Here is a 21,926-nt window from a genome sequence, read left to right as displayed (position 1 = left end):
CTATTTTTGATTTATTATTTCTTTTGTAAGTGTCTCAGTTTTTATTAGAAAAAAAAACAAATAAGTGAAGTAAAATTATAATAATCATTAAACATAATCATAATTACATAAATACATAAGAACGACTATATCATAGATAATAATAAAAATTGGTAATATCTTATAGTGGATCATAATGGATGGAATAGAAAATCAGGGGAAGATACATACAATACATAACACAAGATTTTAGGGTTCCTTTCATTTTTATTCCATTCCCACTTCATCTTTTTCGTTCCTTTACACTATCCTTTATCATTTTCATTTTTTTTCCATTCCCACTTCTCTTTACACTACTCTTTGTTCCTTTCATTTTTTTTATTTCCTTTGCTCCATTTTGTCCCCCTCCGTTCTTTTCATTTTTTTCATTCCCACTTGATCTTTTTTGTTCCTTTTGTTTCTTTCACTCCCCCTTTGCTCCATTTCGTTTCTTTTATTCCCTTTTACTCTCCTTATTTTTTCATTCACCCTCATTTTTTTTGATTAATAATAAACTTTATAATTATTTACTTATTTTATATTACATCAATCTTAAACTTATAACCAACTTAAAAAAACTATTTGAATAATTAAATGTATTAGAATCTATTCATTTCATATATTATTATTCTTTTGGTAACTTAATTTAACTAAACCAGAATAAAAATCTTTACTCAAAAATCTGGTAGTTATTTAGAGAATTACGGATATGGATTTGGTTATAATAATCTATTATTAAATCAACAATTTCTTCAAAAAAAAAATTGATATTTTTACATATTTTATAATTAATTGATTGATTTTATGAATTTGAAAATCAAACTATTTATCCAGCGTTCAATTTAATTGAAAAAATCTTACTCATCTTTCTATCAACGTCGGTCAATTTTCCTATATCTGATATATTAAATTGATTTTTTTTAAAAAAAATAATATTTTTATTTAATATTAAAAAAAAAAATTAAAAAAAATTTGAGGGGGAGAAAAAGGATGAAGAAAGAAATCAGTTTAAAAAAGGGAAATTTCTGAAAAAAAAAGGAATCCGAAAAAGAAATAAGTACGAAAAAAATTCTGAAAAAAAAAGGACAATAATCCGATCCAAAAGAGCGAAAAAAAAAATTTTTTTTAAAAAAAATAACAATACGGTCTAAAAAAAAGATCGAAAAAAAATAGTTAAAAAGACCAAAACAATGGGGATTATTTAATAAAAAAAAATATAATTTTTTCAGTTTGGGAAAAAAAATTAAACCTAAACGGGAAAAGAATGAAGAAAAAACAAATTTTTCAGGTTAAAAAAACTAAACTGAAAGAAAAGGGAGAAAAAATTTTTTTGAAAAAATTTTAAAAAAAAGGAACCAAAAAAAAAAATATTTGAAAAAAAAAATCGGATAATAATCAAGGTAAAATTTTATTAACTAAAATTAATAGTTTTTTATCAGGCGGAGGCATGTCACGCCGTCACGGGTTTTAATTATATTGGCATGGGGATTTCAAGTTACACAATTCAAATTATTTATGCAGATGCGTTACTATTACTAAATAAAATAATATATACGTTTACCAAAAAAAAAAAAAAAATTATTTATGCAGAGACTAATCCAAACTCCAGACAAATTTTTTTTAATTATATAGGTTAGTCTATTATTAAGTTTGATACAAAAATGATATTACCTATTATTAATAAGAATCAGCGCCGCAACATTCATCTGATCATCGATCCAAACCTAAATAGTGAAAGAATGTATTTTGGGAAAAAAAATTCGGTTTGAAAGAAAAAAACCAAACCGAAAAAGGAAAAGGAAAAAAAAATTTAGATCGAAAAAACCAAAAAAAAAAAGTATTTAAAAAATTCCGATTAAAATTTCATTAACCTTAGATGTACAACATGACTTGCCGATCAAGAGAGTCTAGAACATGGATCAGCAATTCATCTAAACGTTAGTCACACAAACACTTTTTTTTTAATTATATAGAATATAGATATAGATTACAACATGTATCAATATAATGTTTTTACATTTACAATATCTGTGTTTAAAATATTAATGTTTTTATACGTTTTTACATTTATAAAAATAATAAATAAAAACCTTTTTATTAACCTTAATACAACAATTACAATGTATATCTTAAAAATGTATTTATTGCATTGGTTACATCTATATGATCAAAAATAAAATTAAAGAAATAAAGGTTAATTTATTTTCAACTAATTTCCTAAGACAAAGCACTTAAAAAAGAATTAGTAAAAGTTAAAGGAAAAAGAGTGAAAAAAGAAAGGCTACTCACTTTATTCAAATCAAAGGGTCGCGATTAACTCACCGACACCGACAATCATTTCACGACAACCGTTTCACCGACAAATATATATAAAATTAAATATAAAAATTTTATAAATATTTTTACATATATTTTTATATGAAATAGGGAATTTTTATTGTTAGTAACACGTATTTCTTTGTTAGATTTAATAAAATACAAAAAAACTACTATAGATTTCCTTAGGGGAATAGCACGTACTTTTCACTATATTTTTTTTTAATAAATGTATTAATGTTGTGATGATCAAAAACTAAAAAGGTTAATATATATATGTTTGTTATTTCTTTATTATTTTAATGAAATTTATAATAATTTATATAAAAAAAAAATAAAAAAAAAATATAATAGATATAACTATATGTTATTCTATCTACTAACCCATCTATGATGAAATAACTCATATTCAATATTTATTTTTTATTTCGGTGAAATGATTGTCGGTGAAATGAACCAGACCCATAATATTAATCTTTTCGACTATAAGGTTAAACGACGTTTCGACGTCAGTTCCATTCTTCAATATACGGTTACACCTGCGCTATCAATTCTGAATTCTACAACGCTAGACACACCTTCATTGTGAAAGATGTAGCCAAACAACTCAACGCTGACATGCAATACGTAATTTCAACCAAGGATAAAGAAATTATCAACAATACAAATATGTTTTTTCGGAGAACACCACCTTGGACAATGAATCCAATACCATAATGAGTGACTGATCATACATATCTGCTGCCAAATCCATAGCAACTGTCATAGCCGTGTAGGACATGACTAAATCACCTCCATCTTCAAAAACAACAATAGACCTATATATACGCCATCATTCCACATCTGACAGTATTTACGTGTGGCATCAGTCAACAAAAGAAAAATACGGGCGTTTAAATTAGTTTGAATTAATTTTTAGATTTCTTGTTCGCTTTTTTATTCATTGTCTCTTTCTGGTGGTTAATCCGGCTATGCTAGGATTCTTGTGAATAATGGGCAGGGCGACTCCTTTCCCAGTGCTTTGGGGTTAGACGAACTCGCATTTTGTATCGTTTTTCTTTGAATTTCGGAGAAACTCCCTATTTATATAAAATTATGTGTCTGTATGTCAGTGATATAATCCGCAGTTCGATCAACTAACTTCTTCAAATTTTTTTTTTTTTACATTTTTTTTCATTCTTCCCTTTCCTTCGTTTGCCCTTTGTACCCTTCCTTCGTCTCTCCCTTGTTTTTTACTTTTCCTTTCCTTCCTTTTTCCCTTTACTTTTTCATTTTCCTTCTCTTTCCTTTCTCTTTTCCCGCTTCTCTCGCACTTTTGTTGAAGAAATCTTAAGCGTTTCTCTTCTTAGGTGCAAATTTCCGGTAAGTTTGTCTTTTTTTAAAATTTTTCATTTTAACGAACGATTTCTAATAGTTATTTTTCTTACTTTTTTTTAGACTTCGAGTATTTTGACGTGTGGGAATATGGTGGAAAAATTTTTTCTTAATAATCTATTTTAATGAAACATTTTCTAACATTATTTCAAATTTTTTCTTTTTTTTTAGATGCTTCTTACGGTCTAATTGTTCGTTTTCTTAACTTTTTTCAGATGACTTGGTTCTTCGGCTACTTTGACGAGTAAGAAAAATTTTTTTTTTCCTAATTATCTATTTAACGAAACGTTTTCTAATGTTTCAGTTTTTTTCTTAGGTGGTTCTTTCGGTCTTTTTGGACGCGAAATTTTGGTAAGCTATTTAACTTAATTGTTTTTGTTTTTAACGAACATTTTCTAACAATTCATTTACTTAGGCGTTTCTCTAAAGTCACTTTGAGAAATGGGATTTTGGCATGGTAATTCTTAGTTTTTTTTCTTTGATTATTTTATTTTAACGAACTTTATTAACAGTTCGGTTTTCTCAGTTTTCTCTCCTTTTAGGATTTGCCGATTCTCCCTGAAAATGGAAGTGGGTGTCATTTCTTCTGGTCTTTTTGTCTTCGTTATTAACTTTCTCCTTTCTTTTTTTGTAGGTGTAGGTTTCGATTTCTTTTTTCTTTTAGGTTTTGGCGGCTCTTTCGTGTTTTTTTTTAGGTTTTGTCAATTTCTGGGTGGGTGTTCTATTTTATTCACATTTTATCTTGTTGTCTTAATTACTAACAGTTGTCCTTTCTTTGTAGGTTTCAGTGCTTCTTTTTTTTGAGATTTTGGCGGAAGGAAGGTTTTTGTCTTTTATTGTATATTTATTTTTTATGACGTCTTTGATACCAATCTTTCTTTTTCTAGATTTTGACTTCATTTCACCCTTCGGACACGTGGGATTCAGTGAGAAATCAGAAGTGTCTATGCTGCTATAGATTTTAATGAAACGTATACTAATGTTTCAATTTTTTCTTTTTTTAGATGACTGAGACTTTGGACGCATAACAATTCGGTAGGTAAGAGATTTTTTTGAATTATTTTTTTGACGAAATGTTTATTTAACGAAACGTTTCCTAACGCTTCAATTTTTCTTCTTTTAGGCGGTTCTTCAGTTCTTTGGACGCGGGACTTTGGTGAGAGTATTATTTTTGTTTAATATCTTTATTCCGTCTTTTAAAAATGGTTACTTATTTCTTTTTCTTTTTCAGGCGGCTTTTTGGTCTCCTGGACGTGACACATAAGTTTTTAAAATTTTCCTTTAATATTAACGAGCAGCTATTAATAGTTCTTTTTTTATAGATATTTCTTTGAGTTTTTTTGGATGTGTAAGATTTCGTTATGGTAAGTTTTTTTTTCTGTCTTAGTTTATTTATTATAATGAAATGTATGTTGACGTTTCAAATTCTATCTTTTTTTTTTAGATGGATCTGGACACATGGGAAGGAAATCGGAACTATATTTTTTTTGAATTTAATTCTTTTAGCATGAGAGTTTTTTTTTAAATAATTTTTTTTTTTTGGCAAAATGTTTTATTAACGTTTCACTTTTTTTCTTTTTGTTAAATACCAATGAGGTACCGTTTTTTGACTTAGGAATATCGAAGGGTGTCATTAGAGTTAATTTAATCCAAGTCAACCTCGGCTGTTGATTGGACTAAAGACGAGTACCCTCTATACGGTACACTTGTACTATTGTTTAAGATCAAGACTGAATTCAACAATCTATCTTTTGATATTTCAAGTATGACCTGGACGATGGCTGGACACTGGACGCGTGGGATTTTGGTTAGAAATCGGTTAATTAATTTCTCTTGTTTTTCTTTAATAAAATGGTAGAGAAATAAACGCTTATGGGAATGCAAAGTGACGGCACGAATGTATTTTTACAAATTAAATTTACAATTTATTTATAATTAAATTTTACAATATATTTTACAATAATTTGCTATAATTTATATAAAATATACATGAATAAATTAATATTACAATTGATGTTATATAACTATTGTACGATGTCCCTACAAGACCAATAACGAGTATCTCAACAATAATGTACTGTAATATTAATTTACAATACATTTAAAAAATTTTAAGTTGTTAGCAAAGTGTTATCCCGGAATATCTAAAAAGAATAAAGGACTACATGGGAACTTAAAAGATATAAAATGAGTGAATTTTGGAATTAAAAAGAGGCGTAGTATTTTAATAGCATATTGGGAAATAATCGATAAATATTAGTAAGTGGGAAAATTAGGAATATTTAATAATGATTTTATTGTTCCGATAGCATTTTATTAATGACTGCATTGAAGCTGCAATGCGAAATAATATTTACTTAGGGGAAACTATCGAAGTTCGAAGCATGAACTCGGGTTATTAATGGGTTATTTTGTTTTTTGTTGTTATTAATACAGATTAAAAATGTTCAAGGTTGGATGGCAAACGTGATTCATCACGGACTCAGCCTTACAGTACTAATTCAGTCGATCGTTTACAAAATAATCTCACAAAATTCCCCTTACGTTTTAAATCTGATTTTGTCAGAGGATTCATAATCCGGATCGGGACCCGTGAAATTGTCATGTGATTTTGGTAACACCTAAATCTATTTATATTCTAACCCCCTATAATTTTATATATATATACACGGATATCAATTATTGTTAAATGCGACCACAATGGACACTTATTTGCGTATTTGTACAATTAATAGTTCTTGATAATATGTACTCAAACGTTTAACCCTATTTATGTAATAACTAAAAAGTGAATAATACGATACTTGAAACGTGTTTCATTTTCCGTTATAAATATCTATTACGATAATTATGAAAAACAAAAAAAATCGAGAAATAGAAATATTTAATATATGTGATTGTATTTTAAGTGAATAAATCCAAAAAAAGATATCAAATCAAACATTTTTTGAATCTTTCGTGTTATATTATGACGTTATATACTCTAAATTGGATTCAAACTCGAGAACTATCTATTATTCTTCGATATTGATTTTAAAATGAATATGGGTTTATTATAAAATTTATTTTTAAAAAAATTCTAAAATTAGTTCTTTTATTATTACAGTATTATTATTATAAAACCTCGCTTGACCCAATTCTCATTTAGACGTTTCGTAATCATTTGAAACGTGTGTGTTTCATGATTGGTTTTATAATATACAGTATATATTAGTTATTACTTATGATTTTCGAATGTTCATAATTAATCAGTTCACCAGATATGTACATACCAACATTTTTGATAATATTTTATCCGTGTTGAATCAACTTTAGCTAAAAAAAAAAAATTTTTGTTATTATTTTAAATTACCGAATGTAAAATCTACAAAACAAATTTAATTATATGGTTTCTTTGGTTCATTTAATTCGATTTTCTAAAGCATAAATAATGATATATAATATAATTTGATTATGACCGCTTGATTTATTTATTTATCAATAATAATAGTTCTATTTGTAAATAACCTAACACGCAAAATTTTAATTTCTCAAGCATTTAATTTTTCATTCCTCCAAAGAAGGCTACGTACTGTATTGACGATTTACTTCTCTATGGTTAATACTGTAAATTTGATATACTTTAAAGCAACAAATTTGCTGTAATATGTGAACATTTGTGTCAACTAAGAAATAATAAGCCATAGACCTAACTTGGTAATTACCAAAAAATTCATATGCATGGAGCAAGACTATAGTATCTATTGGTAGAAAATTTTTATTTTAAAATTACAAAATTATGGTTCTCTAAAGCATAAAAGAGAGATTAAAATAATATAAATTTAAAAATTATTAATATTGAAGGCATGTCTGAAATGTGTGCCAGGTTAATGGCGCAGTGTGGCGCTGCGATTTTTTCCAAAAAAATTAAATTGCAATTTTTTTTATTTAAAATAAAACCTTTAAATTCCTGCATTAGGTGTATTTTTGTCCGCTCTGCAAATTTACTTAGAGCATATACGGGTGGTTTAGAAGGCCATTTTCGAGTTATTTAGTAACAAAAACTGTTCTTTCGACAAATCCAATTTTGGAAATGATCGGCAAAGACGATAAAATCGGTTGTTATATACTAAAGTCAAAATCTACTTCCAAAACCTCCTTCCATTTATAAGTGAATTTTGTAAAACAGATGAAAATACATCTAATGTGTAAATTTGAAAGCTTTACATTAAAAAGAAAATCTTTAACTTAAATCTTTTTGAAATTACTGCGCCACACTGCGCCGTCAACCTGCACACATTTCAGACGTGCATATTGAAGTAATGATGACGTCACATTGATAATCAAGGCTTACATCACTAATTTTTAGGGTATTCAATATTGCACAAATACTTATATTTCTCAAAATTTATGCAGTTAACAATATTATACTGTATATCAGATATGTAATTTTTTTGTGCAAATTTTTTACAATATATCACATAGAAAATTATTCAATATACATATTATATATATTAAATATGCAAATAATGTGCATTTTCAGGGTGTGCAAAACAGATTTTTCATGCACGAAATTTTGCATATTTTCTACACAAAAAATTTCCTGATGTACGCTCATAAAAAAAACATCTTTTAATTTATAAATTTACGAGCGTAATATTCATTTAATTTATCCACGCAAATCAACTTTTTTTCGAATAAATGACTGAGCGGTTGTTCCTTTCATTAATAAACGCAAATATGTAATTATTTAATTATAAAATTTTAAATTCTCTTTTGATAACTTAAAACTTTATCATTAAAATTTATTATGGGTGAGTGACCAACCAATTTCTGCATGTAATTAGGTTAAAATAAATAAGGTTCATTTTCCTGTTCATTTTGATCACTTGTGAGGTTCGTTCATGATGGTCAATTTTTATTTATTATCAATATACCCTATGAAAACACAATTTCCGTAAAATATATGTAAAAAAATGTTATTTAACCATATATTATTCGAAATATCATTATTTGTTTATTATTTAAACATAATTTTATTTAATGCAATATTGAATATTCGTAAGTTGTATTGTAAATATAAACAAGCACTAATTTAATGTACAAATAACGTTCAAATAACATGTTTAAACATAATGCGAAATGCAATTGTTACATAATAAGGTCAATTTATGTATAGTAAATTCCTATTGTAAAAGTTATGACTTTTATTTCCTTTTATATTGTCATTTTTTGGCAGGTTTGCTTGAATTATTACCTTCATCAATTGGACGTTTTTCAACATTTGTCCTTTTACGAGAAGATCTACGAAGTGTTGGCTGCGGTGTTGATTTTCTAATGTTAACAGAATAAATATTAATAAAATCAATTATTTATTACACATTTAAAAGATACATACGAATTTGAAGATTTATTTGGCAATTTATTCTGTTTTTCAATTTGCTGTTTTTCAATAGATTCTTTATTTCTATTGTTTCGTCGTGGATTTGATTTGACATTCCTAATATTTAAAGAAAATATCTTCATTATTCCAGTTAATTATTAATCAAATAAATTTATTTTATACATACACAGAAGAGTCATCCAATTTATTAAATTTAGTTGAATCACGTAGTACTAACTCATCATCATTTTGCTTTTCATGATCTTCACATTCTGAATTTCTTGCTTCGTCATTACTATTAAAATCTTCTTCAGACTGTTCAGACTGCTGATAGGTATCTTGTATTTTAGGCTCTTCAGTATTATTGCCAAGTGTTTTTGCGTATATAACATTATTTTTTGCACGTCTTTTATTAACTGGTTTATTTTTCACAGCTCGCCTTTTGTTCGTATTCTGACGGCGGATATTATCACCTATGAAAAAACAATTCATTATTTAGTAAATTATATTTATTACAAATGTAAAAATATTAATTATGTAATATAATACATACGATTAAAATTTATTTTACGACGCATAAGATATATTAAGGCCCAATCACCAATGCAATTTGGAAAATGAGGATTATCTTTCTTAAACTTGCGAATAATACCAGCTTTAGTTTTTTTATCAAGGTTTTTATATTGTACTTCAGCAGAAGTATGCCGATCAACAAGGTTATAGAAAGCAGTCTAAATTAGAAAAAAACACATTAAAAAACAATTAATTAATATTTGATAATTAATATTATACTTTATTAAATTCACCTTATAACTTTGATATACATTCTTTTCTAAGTTCAATTTTGAATGCAAATTTGTAAAGTTGACAGGTTTTGGAATTGGTAGATCATCTTTAATTTTACAACCTTCATGTGAAGCATCTTTAGTCATACAATCTTCGTGTGAAACGTCTTCTTTAGTCTTACAATCTTTATGTAAAATATCTTTTTCATATACTTCTGCTTCTGTATCACTATCTGATTCTTGTTCAGAGCTTGATTGTTCTAAGCTGGATTCTGCATGCTTTTTGGACGTCAATTTAGGCACCACCCTATCCATTTTTTGAATAAATTTATTGGAACCGGACTTTATAATATTTGAAGTTTCTTTATTTCTTGAACTTGAAACTGATGATTTATTTTTTAATTCAGCTTTCAATGTCTTATTTTCATTTTCTAAGGCAGTAATACGAGTTAAAATTTTTGATAACATATCTTCTTTTTGATTATCATTATTATTATCTGAACTTTCAAGGTTAGAATTGTAGTCACTTTTATTATCAAACTCTTTTGAACTCTCTTTAGTAAATTTTTTTTTTGGATATTTTTGAATGATATTTTTGGACATATTTATAATTAAGAAGATAATTAATTAGTAGTTTTTTAATTAGTTTGAAAAGATTACTTAAACTTTACGTATTTATATCTTTAAAAAGTTAATGTAAAGTTAATCAGGTATATATATAGATAAGTGTATTACATCATAATATTGTAATATTTATCATTTAAGTCAATTATATACATTTAAGTATAAATATGTAAGACAATTAAGCTATTTAACAAATTGTTTGTTTTTTCAATTGGATTGAATTTATATTAAACATGTTAAATCAAACATCTAAAAAAGTTCTTTGTACATGTTTAAAATGTCGTCAAAATGACACTGAAGGAGTTGGATGTTTAATTTCAAAATCTACAAGAACTAGACATCGCAAACAAGAAAAAAAAACAGCAGAAATAAACTCAACTTTAAGTTCAACAACCTCAAGTTTAAGTATTTCAGATATACGTTCTAGTTCTGAAAGTGAATCTTCTATTCTTATGGATCAAGATGAAAATATTGATTTTTTGCATTCTAACGCTTCTGAAGCTAATATTATATCTACAAGTATCGATAGGTATATTTTTTAATAAATTTTAGTACTTCAATTTTTAATTTTTAATAAAATACAATTTTAAAGGCCGGAAGAAAATGGATTAAATGAATCATCAAGTTTATTGGATAATATGGAAAATTTATCTTCTGGACGAGATGATTGTTTTTTTAATATTGATGAGTCTGATATAGAGCAAGAATTATCTCCAAATGTAACCGATGAACTTTCTGAATTAAGTGAATCTTCTGCAGATAATTCAGGTACAAAAAATATATAAGGATTAAATAATTTGAAATATTTACTCAAATCTAATTCATTTATTTAATTTAGATTTTGAAGGAGAGATACAATTAACTGAAGAATTAATTTGTGCTTTAAGATTATTTCGAGTTAAATCTCAGTGTAACTTAACGGATAATGCATTTCATCAAACCATGGTAGCAGTTAATGGTAATGATATTAGTTTATTTCAAGTTAAAAAAACACTAGAATCAATTGTTCCAATAAAACCTACATGGGTAGATACTTGTATCAACTCTTGTTGCGCTTATACAGGAAAGTATAAAGACAATGATTTTTGTGAATATTGTCAAACATCAAGATTTCAGACTAGAAAACATGTTTCACGACAACAAATGGCCTTTTTTTCCATTAAAGACCGTCTTAGAATTCAATATCAAGATCCAAAACGTTCCAAAGAGTTGAGATATCGTGCAAATTATACAAGTCATCAAGGATTTGGTTTAGATGGAATAATTGGAGATATATTTGATGGCGCTAGATACCAAAAACTTTTATCTAATGGATATTTTGAAGATGATAGAGATGTTGCATTAATGGGTTCTGTTGATGGCTACCAAATCTTTCAACAAAAAACAGATGATTGCTGGGTTGTCCTTATAATTAATGCCAATATATGTCCTGAAGAACGTGTCAAAAAAGAAAATCTCTTAATAGCAGCAATTATTCCAGGCCCAAAAGAACCCAAAGACTTTAATTCATTTATGTATCCTATAATTAAAGAATTAAAAGAACTGGAAGGTAATTTTTCTTTGATTTAAATTTTTTGATTTTATAATATTTAGTAATATTTTATTACTTTTAGATGGGATAGATTGCTATGACGGATTAAAAAATGAAACATTTTTATTACATGCCCATATTTTATCATGGTCAGGTGATACTCCAGGATTGACCAAACTCATGCAATTAACTGGCCATAATTCATATAAGGGGTGCCGGTTTTGTGATATTCGTGGTATTTACTTAAATCATGTGTATTTTCCTACTAAACCACCTATGGAAAAAGAAAATGAATATGAAAGATATGATCCTGAAAATTTACCTTTGCGAACTCATAGGCAGTTTAAAGATCGAATTTTTCAATTAAACCAAGCAAATTCAAAAAGAGAAAGAAAAGAATTAGAAACTGAATTTGGTATATATAACTCTTAATTAAATTTTATTGTTTTAGTAATTTTAATAATTATTTATTTATAAGGAATAAAAGGGCGTAGTATACTCTTTAACCTTAAAGCAATTCATTTTCCAAATTCTTTTCCGATTGATCTAATGCATCTTATATATGAGAATATTGCCTATTACATGTTTAAATTATGGACTGGAACTTTTTTTAATGATAATAGTGATCAAAATATTGGTGATTATATTCTTAGCCAATCTGAATGGAAGATTATCGGTGAAGAAATGCATCAAGCACGGAAAGAGTTTCCAACTTGTTTTGGACGACCACCACGCAATATAGTATTATACCATAAAGGTTATAAAGCTAAAGAATGGGCTGCCTGGATTACCATGTATTCATTGCCTCTTTTGAAAGGTAGAATGCCACAGAAACATTACAAAGGATGGGCAAAATTTGTTAATGCTGTACGTTTATGTCAAAAATTATCATTAACATCTCAAGATATAAATGATATTAGATTTTTATTTCAGCCTTTTTATGATTATTATGAAAAGTAAGTAGTTTATTATCAATTTAATTTCAAATTGTATAGTATAGTCTTGATATTTAATTTATTTTTTATTTTAGAGAATATTATCAAAGTTTGGAAGAGTGGCTAAGTACAATGAAATTATGCTTTCACAACCTTTTACATATTGCCGATAGTATAGAAAACACAGGTCCATGTTGGGCTACATGGCAATTTCCGATTGAAAGAGTCTGTGGAATGTTACTTCCTTTAGCTCGTTCACGGTTACACCCTTACAAGAATATAATTAACAATATACACGTATGGGAAATGTTCAATCATTTACAATTTTATCAAAATATGCATACAGCAATATTTCCTTTACAAGAAGTCAAGCACAATTCAAATAATCTTGCATATTCTCAACCTGATTCTGAAGAAGTATTGCGATCTCCATCAAAAAGGCATAATCTTAGGCAGTCAGAATTAAAAAAAATTAAAGAGCATTTTTCCACGACTCACAATGTTAGAGGCCGAAAGTTAATGGTAATTTCAAATTTTATATGTGAAAATTTGTTTAAAGGACTTTTTTTTAATCAAATAATTTATTTTTTTTAATTCATAGTCCTTTTCTTCATTTGGCATGAAATATGGACGCCTACAGACAAAAAAGGGCCATCAGATTGGATCCAAATGGGCAAGACAAAATCAAGATTGGGCTCGCAATAATTACTCAGTTTTGGTACATGTATTATTATATTAATTTATGTTATGAAATTGTTATCATTAATCTTATCTGCTATGATAAATTTATAGGTAATTATGGAAGTGGATAGATGGTCTTCATTTCCTCGGAAAACACCAGAATTTGTATTGAAAAAATTTTATGGACAGGTTGAATATTATCTTGCTTACGAATTTGACAAAGTAACTTATATGTTAGCATATATTCATTAGACTGCAGATGTTAGAGAAGATAGTGCAGGTCTTATTTCATTTCAAAAATTTGGAGCGCATGAATTCATTGATGCATTTGCTATAGACCATTGTGTAGGGTTTTTTCAGATTAAAACTACTTATTATGTAATAGATAAGGATGTAGATTATACAGATGAATAACTGATTGAATGGGTTAGTGAGAATAGTACATTTAATAAACAAATAATTTACATTTAAATTTCAAACATAAAACGGATGGGCTCATTTTTCCGTATATTTAACGTTTAAAATACATATATAAAATAGTTAAATTACTAGACAACTATATGACCATTATTTATCAATTATTTACTATTACATTTTACGGACAATTAATTTTTATAGGGATATATATATACACTATTCGTTAGTAGTTCTTTCATTGGTAATAATAAATAATATTTATGATGAATGATCCTTCGACTATAACCCATTATTTAAAAATTCATTGATGATTCTTTGTGAAATAAAGTTCATTGGTTCGTTTCCTTTCATATTCTTTTTCTCACCCTTTTTATTCAATTTTTTGTTGTAAAGATAAGATAAAATAAAGTTCAGATTCATTTATTTACCATTAACAAATTGTAGATCTTCTTCAAATGAACGTCTTAATCGTACTAATGTATTTTCCAAATATGAGGCAAATAAATAGCTTATATTTGTTATATTTGGTTAATAATTTGTAGACCATTATCGTCTATTTTTTTGAATCAGAATAAAGTCCGCATCGATTTCACGATATAAAAAGATGTCTTATCTCTCAGGGAACATGTGTTCAATCAAATTAAGCGCAAAAGAAAGGTTCTCAAGCCAGTCTTACTGTGTACATGTGAATTGATGGAGCTATTGAATTTTAAAAATATTCGGAAATTTTATACTGTACATGCCGATTACCGCAATCGTTAATACAGCAAGGTTCGTGCTCACGTGGATGTCAATCATTGATTTTCCATAATAAAAATAATAAAAGAAATTATCAAAATGAAACCCAAAGGATACTATTCTTTTTTCTCATTTTCATTTTCCTTCACGAGTTTGGAACCATGAAAGCGAGATTGTGCGATATATAAATTATGATGGATTTACAAGTTATCAGTCACCGCGCATGTAACATGTAGATCAATTTTATAATAATAAAATTTTGTGTAACCATAATTGAATTACATCATTTAACAATTAATCATCAATTATAATATACAACACCATACCAAATAAAGTAATTTAATAGATTATCATGTGCTCTATCAGTTTCTTAAATTAGTTTTTCGTTTTACTAATAATTTTTTTTTCTTACATATACATGAAGTTTATTTTAAAAAACACACTTTTTTTGAGATCCTTTTAAAGGTAAGAAGAAAAATGTAGTTTTAACAACAGAAATATATGTAATTTTGCGAGAAAAGAAAGTTTTTCTAAGCTTCCAATATTGGTTATTCAAACAGATTTTACATAAACTTTAAAAAATCAAAATTTTATATTATTTCTTAAGTACGCAAATTTTTTTAAAGTAGTAGTTTTAGCAATTTTGACATAAACATATCACCTTTATATATTAAGTAAAAATTGTTCAGCGATATCAAAACTACTTGCAACTCAATTTTCATTAAATTTCATTTAATAGTTTGTTAAGTTATTTGTATTTTTATAACATTAAATTTGTTATTTTTTCCGTTTAGTAATTTTAGAGCGCATTTAGGCACTTTATTCATAAGCAAATCGCCTTTGTTTATTAAGTGTAAATTGTTCAGCGAGGTCGAAACTACTTGAATTTCAATTTATACGAAATTTTAGCCAATATTTATGAAGCTACTGATGTTATTCATAACACAATTAATTTCAATTTTTTGCACACAATCAGTTACTTCAGAACGTAATTTAGACACTTTGGTCATAAGATAATCACCTTCGTGTATTAAGTGATAATTGTTCAATGAGGTCGATTCCATATGTATTTCAATTTTCATAAGTTTTTAATCAGTACTTATGGAAATATTAACGTTCATTTATTATCTATTCATTTAATACATTCAGAGCGTAATTTAGGTACTTTTGTTATAAGAGAATCGCCTTTGTGTATTAAGTGAGAATTGTTCAGTGGGGTCGAAACTAATTGTGTATTGAATTTTGTTAATTTTCGTTTGATATTCGTGAAGCTATTGATGTTTTACGTAATGGTATAGATTTTCGAAACTTTATTTTCTTTTATTTGTAATATAAAAAAACATTAATTTCAAATGAAGATCCAACTTGAAAACTTAGTTTGAGTAATGAATTTTTTTTTAATAAATCTGTAGAAATGATCAATAAGTTTATTTTGCTTTTTAAATTAAAGTGTTATATTATATAAATATAATGTTACATTTGACATGTATTTTTCTAAATTTAATTAAATTTAGGCCGGAATTATGGATTTGGCCAGAATTAAGAAAATTTTGGCCGGAATTACAATTTAAAAATCATCAATTTTAACCAATTAAAATTAATTTAACCGATTTTAATATATATATATATACTATATATTCAATAAGTAAGCTGTGTCACAATTTTTATTATATCAATCATAATAACAAAAATTAGGGTGTTACATGCGTACTGGTTGTTATATATGTTGTGCGATTTGCGTCAGCTGACAGTAACGTCATCTGATGGCTGGCCTAGTAATGCTGGCCAACCAACTTAAGGCATTATAATATTGGGCAAATAATGTAGGCCGGCGTCATCTGACGCAAATCGGAATAGTATATATTTATTGCAGTTCATCGATTTTAATTATTAATAATATAAATATTTTATAAGTTTTTTTAAATAATAGTACTATTAAATTCTTCTTGGACAGTAATAATAAAGTAAATATAATTACTTTAATTTTTAATAGTAATATCATCATTAACTATTATTCATAAGAACATTGATTATGTAAAACGTTGGTAATTTCTGGAAAACTCCGTGAATATGATACATTTACGGGAAAATAACTTAAGCGACTTGGATAATTTTCAATGTTTGAGGCTATAAATTCCGTGAATATGATACATTTACGGAAATAATAAAAAAACACGGAATAAATTTTTTATAGGGGTAATAAATTGTCTCTAGTAAATTATTACATATTTAGATTACCCTGTATAAGTTAATTTTGAGTTGTATTACTGTAACGTGTAGCATGCCTCCGTAATTTATACGGATTGTCATCTTAAAATAGATTGGGTTTAACCATTAATGATGTTGATTATGTTGATCATGAAAATCAAACAATAGGAATGTCTCATGTTACAATGATGCCCTTAACGTTAACAATACATTTTTTATGCTGTGTTACCGTTTCTCTATCATTGTTTTACACTAAATTAAGACAAACTTTTATGCAATACTCATCAGAGTTGTCTATGAGGAATAATTCATTTGTTTATTGCGCAATTTTGTATCCAGTAATCATAGAAAGATAAAAACATAGCAGAGTGATAGAAAAGGAGTAATAATATATGTCAAAAATTGTCAGCTTTTCTGCCAGTAGTGATATCATAATTTTATCACTAAAACTATAATAAATTTAATAAATTTGAAGAATTTAATATTTTGTTCATTATATAGCTTGTCCCCAGAATATTATTTGTGTGCATAATTTACTATATGGTTCAAGTTTATTGATCTCAGTGCAAAGCAATGGGCTGTTGCTAGTATGTATTAAAAAAAAATAAAAATTAATACATATCTAATTGTATAATCCAAGCTAATGTTACACATTTTTTTATATGATCCTAATTTTAAATTTTGATGAATGATGAGGCAAATCATTATCATTTTCATACAATTATATTCATCATAAATTAGGCATGTAATGGACGTTTCACTAGTAACTCCTTTGATACTATGCATGTGCATATATACCAAACACTTGTTTATATTGGACAATATTAGTGTCAGAAAATTTTCAGGCATTACATTTGTTGCACGTTTTTTTACACATATGAATAAAACAATGCAGATCAGTTTTTGAAATACAAATTTGGTAGTATAATTAATATATTTTTTTATTTTGAAACACATTCTAAATGTTTGATTAAAAGAAAAGTTATTAATAGTTAGTTAATAAATTACAATGACAAATAACATATATAAATATTCTGTAATCCCTCTGAGTAAAAAATTTAAAATTTTTCAAGTCTCTAAGTTTATTTCCACATTTTTCACACATATTACCCACCAAGTCTCTAGTAAAAATGTTAAAAATGTTCAATTTGGCAAAGATGTTGACCATCTTTATATATTTAACCTCCATCTGTTGCTTTCTTGTTTCATCTCAAAATGTATTATCTCGAGATATATTATCTCAAAATGCATCATTTCCAAATACACCACCCCAAAATACATCAGATCAAGATATATGGTACACTTATGAAGAACCTATAGAAGGTCTTAAACTATATGAAACTTACACACTTTCAGAAGGTACTTTGATGATTTGGATGGCCTTTGAAGATAAGGAAGATCCATCATGCATGTTACCTTATTTTCATTTACGATTGATAGAAAGAACAGGACGAATAACATATATAGACCTTAATTACACTTTTCCTCCAGAAGCAGTTTGCCCCATTAATATAACTTATATACCTTTAGGTTATAATTACATAATGATAATTTATGTTAAATCAAACAATGGTGTTAAGGGAAAGTATGGCTTGATAATTAATTATAATAGTGAGATTATAAAGTAAGTTTAGATGTTGTTGTATCTTCATTTATAAAGGGCAATAATAATTTATTTTATTTTTTTAGTGAAATCTACTTAGGAAATGTTAATGACTATATTATAGATAGTGGAACATCGGGAAAAGGTTTTATTCGTATTGAAGAACATGATAAAAGAGGATTAGCAGCATGGCATTGGCTTAGTACCCCGTAAGTATTTTACAAGTAAATACTTTTTAAATATTTCATTGTTCAGTTGAATAACTTTTTCATCTTTATTTTAGAGATATTACAACAGGAAAAGTGGTGGAACTTGGAAGTGGCGAGTTTAGTGTACCAAACCTATTATCATATACTTTTGTAAATAGTTTTAATTTTAGTTTAGTTGATGGAGGGATTGGATATGCATATATTCTAAAATACGATGAAATGGGATCATCAGCAACAAATGATCCAAATATTCAATACTGGAAAATTTATGTTTCATTTTTAAGAGAGGAAACATATTCATCTACAATACCTTCTCTTATCTACCAAACTACTACAAAATTAAATAGTATAGCATTTAAATCATGTTTTTATAACAATAATGCAGGATATATATGTATTGTATCATTAAACAATACAATTACAAATAAGGATCAATCAAGAACTGAAGTGAATTATTATCAGTTAGAATTTTTAACAACTGGATCCTTTGTACAATTTGGTATGGTCCCTAAAGAAATAAGTAATACAGGCAATTTTGATTTGTCAAGTTTAATTTATGGAGGATTTCTTGTAGAAAAATATTATACAAATACAAAGGCAATGAACTTTTATATTTTAGATAATAATGGAAATTATAAATCAGGGGGATCTTTTGGCCCAGAGTTTGTTATTATTAGTTATTTCAGAAAAAATAGTACTTTATTGGGAGTAAAGGAAACTGGTAATAAATTAGAATTTTTATTGAAACCTTTACTAAGATTGAATAATCAAGGTAAGTTTTTAATTTATTTTTTACTTTTTAATTTTATTTTTTTTTAATAAAAAAATTTTTTGATTTATAGGAGCTGGATATGATAATCCTGCAATTGAATCAACAAAGCCAGCTATCAATGAAGTTATTGATCCTTTATTAATCAATGAAATTATAATTAAATATAGCATTCCAGTAAGGTTATCTACTGCAAATATTTCGATATTTCAGTTAAATGATGACCCATCCAAGCCAAGATTATTACGGCAAACAATCTCAGGAGATTCCAAACTATGTACTATTGGAAGTGATAATCATACTGTGCATATTCCAATTTTCAGTAGTACATTTAATCAGCCAAATTCCTCTTATAATGTGGTGATTAATAATAATTTTGTCATTTCTCAAGAGAGAAATGAACCTTTATTAGGAATTAATAAGAAAATTTGGATGATTTCAACAAGTAATATATATATTTTTTTTAATTTTTAATTTTTTAATTTTTTAATTTTTTACTGATCAAATAAAAAAATTTATACTTCTTTATTATATTTAGAGCCATTTAAGACCGGACAACATTCAGCTTCAGTCACAGGGTTACTTCGATTGAATGAAGAAGGGAGTTCAAAATTTCTTCAAACAAATCAGTCGGAGTTTTTCAACAATATAATTCAAGAATTTTCCAAAATAATTCCGGTAGATGAACAGAGGATAACAACAAATGGTAAATGGCAAAATGACCCCACTTTCCCCAAAAAAGTGTTGTTATCATTTACTATAAATGAAGCTAAAAGTGCCATGGAACCAAGTTCCAAAACAATCTTTGATAATTTGGGCACTTTGATTGAAAGAAAAAGGTTTACTGCACTTTCTAATAATGAATATTCTTCATTAATTGATGAAAGTGCATCCTTTACAATAACCAGTAAGTGTTGTTCATTAAATATTTTTGATATTTGTAAATAATTAATATTTCATTAAATTTTTAATTCTATTATTTTACAGGTTATTTTGGAAAATTTTTGCCACTAATTATAATATTTTTAGTAAGTATGGTAATATTAATAATATTATATTTTTTGGCACGTTGGAAAAACCCTGAAGGAAGAAATATTGCCATATTTGAGACTGCATTAATAATGCAGGATTTTGCTGTGGATTTAATATTCACATTATCAAGGGTTAATAATACTCCACACTTGGTAATTCCAAAGTAAGAAATTTTGTTTAATGTTATGTTATTTTTATTATTTCAAAGATTCATTAATAATTTTCTTATTTATTATTATTTAGTATGGTATTCCTTGTTGTTCCACATGTAGTCAGCTTCTTATTGGCTATAAATATTCTTTTGTCTGAAGTAGCTATGAATCCAATGTTCTTTACTTGGTTTTCAGAGCTTCCAACACTATTGTCAATTTGTACAATATTTTCAGCCATTGATATACTAGCAATAAATACTTTGACATCAAATTTATTTGGTTTCAAAATATTTTCAGCCCCATTATCACAAAGGTCAAGAAATATTATACTTTGGGGTAGTTTCATAAATATCTTTGCTGAAGATATACCACAATTGATTATTCAGATATTATACTATAATAGTGTTGTGACGTATGATCTTATTCCATCACTTGTAATTATATCTGGTGGATTAGTTATAGTGAATAAACTAATTTTAAGATCGTTTCACTTGTTAATAAGATGGTGTAATCGGCATGATGAAATTATAGATTTTAATAGAAATAGACATTTATCAGCCGGTTCTATAAGATCAATTAGGTCAAATGTTTAGCATTTTACTACAGATTTTTATATGTAAATTATGATATTATTTTTACCATCAATTTAATAAAATATAATACTTCAGACTGTGCCATAAAAATGTATTTGTTTTTTTTTTTGAATATCGTTTATTGGATGAATATGAAAAAGATGATAATCATTAATTTCTCTGACCCAACAATAAATATTTTTCTTTTTGGTAAGCTCTAGTTTTAAGCTTTCAGACAAGTTATATTATGTTAAAATTGATGCATTATTGAAGGTTTAATAAAGAGTTTTCGGAGGTCAATTTTTTTCTTAACACACAGTAAATATGTTTACTGTATAACCCAGTAAAATTATTTGCCAAACGGATTTATATGCAGGAATTATTGATTATTGTAATTATTTTTTCGCGTACTGTATACTATTCCGTTGCAAATAAATAGTATTAAATACTTTATCATCGAATTTAGGCGACACAAAGTGGTAAAAATGGTTTTCATAGTCCGGCCGGGTCAGTTTTGTTAAGTCTTAAAAAAAAATTTTTTTATATTATTACTATGCCGGGTGAGAATTTTTTAAAAATTGAAAAAAAATTTTGCATATA

At 26.8% G+C, this 21,926-nt stretch overlaps 2 protein-coding genes across 2 annotated transcripts; one reads left to right on the top strand and one right to left on the bottom strand.

Moving 5' to 3' along the window:
* Positions 1–8,912: 8,912 nt before the first annotated feature.
* Positions 8,913–10,458, bottom strand: OCT59_020139 (uncharacterized protein; the record flags this gene model as incomplete). The annotated part of the gene is made up of 5 exons (XM_025309791.2): positions 8,913–9,021; positions 9,086–9,187; positions 9,258–9,543; positions 9,624–9,801; positions 9,877–10,458. The coding sequence occupies 5 exons, from the start codon at positions 10,456–10,458 to the stop codon at positions 8,913–8,915; spliced, it is 1,257 nt and encodes a 418-aa protein (XP_025189219.2).
* Positions 10,459–18,119: 7,661 nt separating this feature from the next.
* On the top strand, positions 18,120–21,347 carry OCT59_020138 (uncharacterized protein; the record flags this gene model as incomplete). Its single annotated transcript, XM_066148978.1, has 7 exons — positions 18,120–18,613; positions 18,679–18,801; positions 18,876–19,573; positions 19,644–20,015; positions 20,109–20,477; positions 20,558–20,765; positions 20,846–21,347. The coding sequence occupies 7 exons, from the start codon at positions 18,120–18,122 to the stop codon at positions 21,345–21,347; spliced, it is 2,766 nt and encodes a 921-aa protein (XP_065989934.1).
* Positions 21,348–21,926: the final 579 nt, after the last annotated feature.

This window comes from Rhizophagus irregularis, chromosome 3 (genome assembly GCF_026210795.1).
Source record: "Rhizophagus irregularis chromosome 3, complete sequence".
NCBI lineage: Eukaryota > Fungi > Glomeromycota > Glomeromycetes > Glomerales > Glomeraceae > Rhizophagus > Rhizophagus irregularis.
This window is presented reverse-complemented; position numbering and strand designations above follow the sequence as displayed.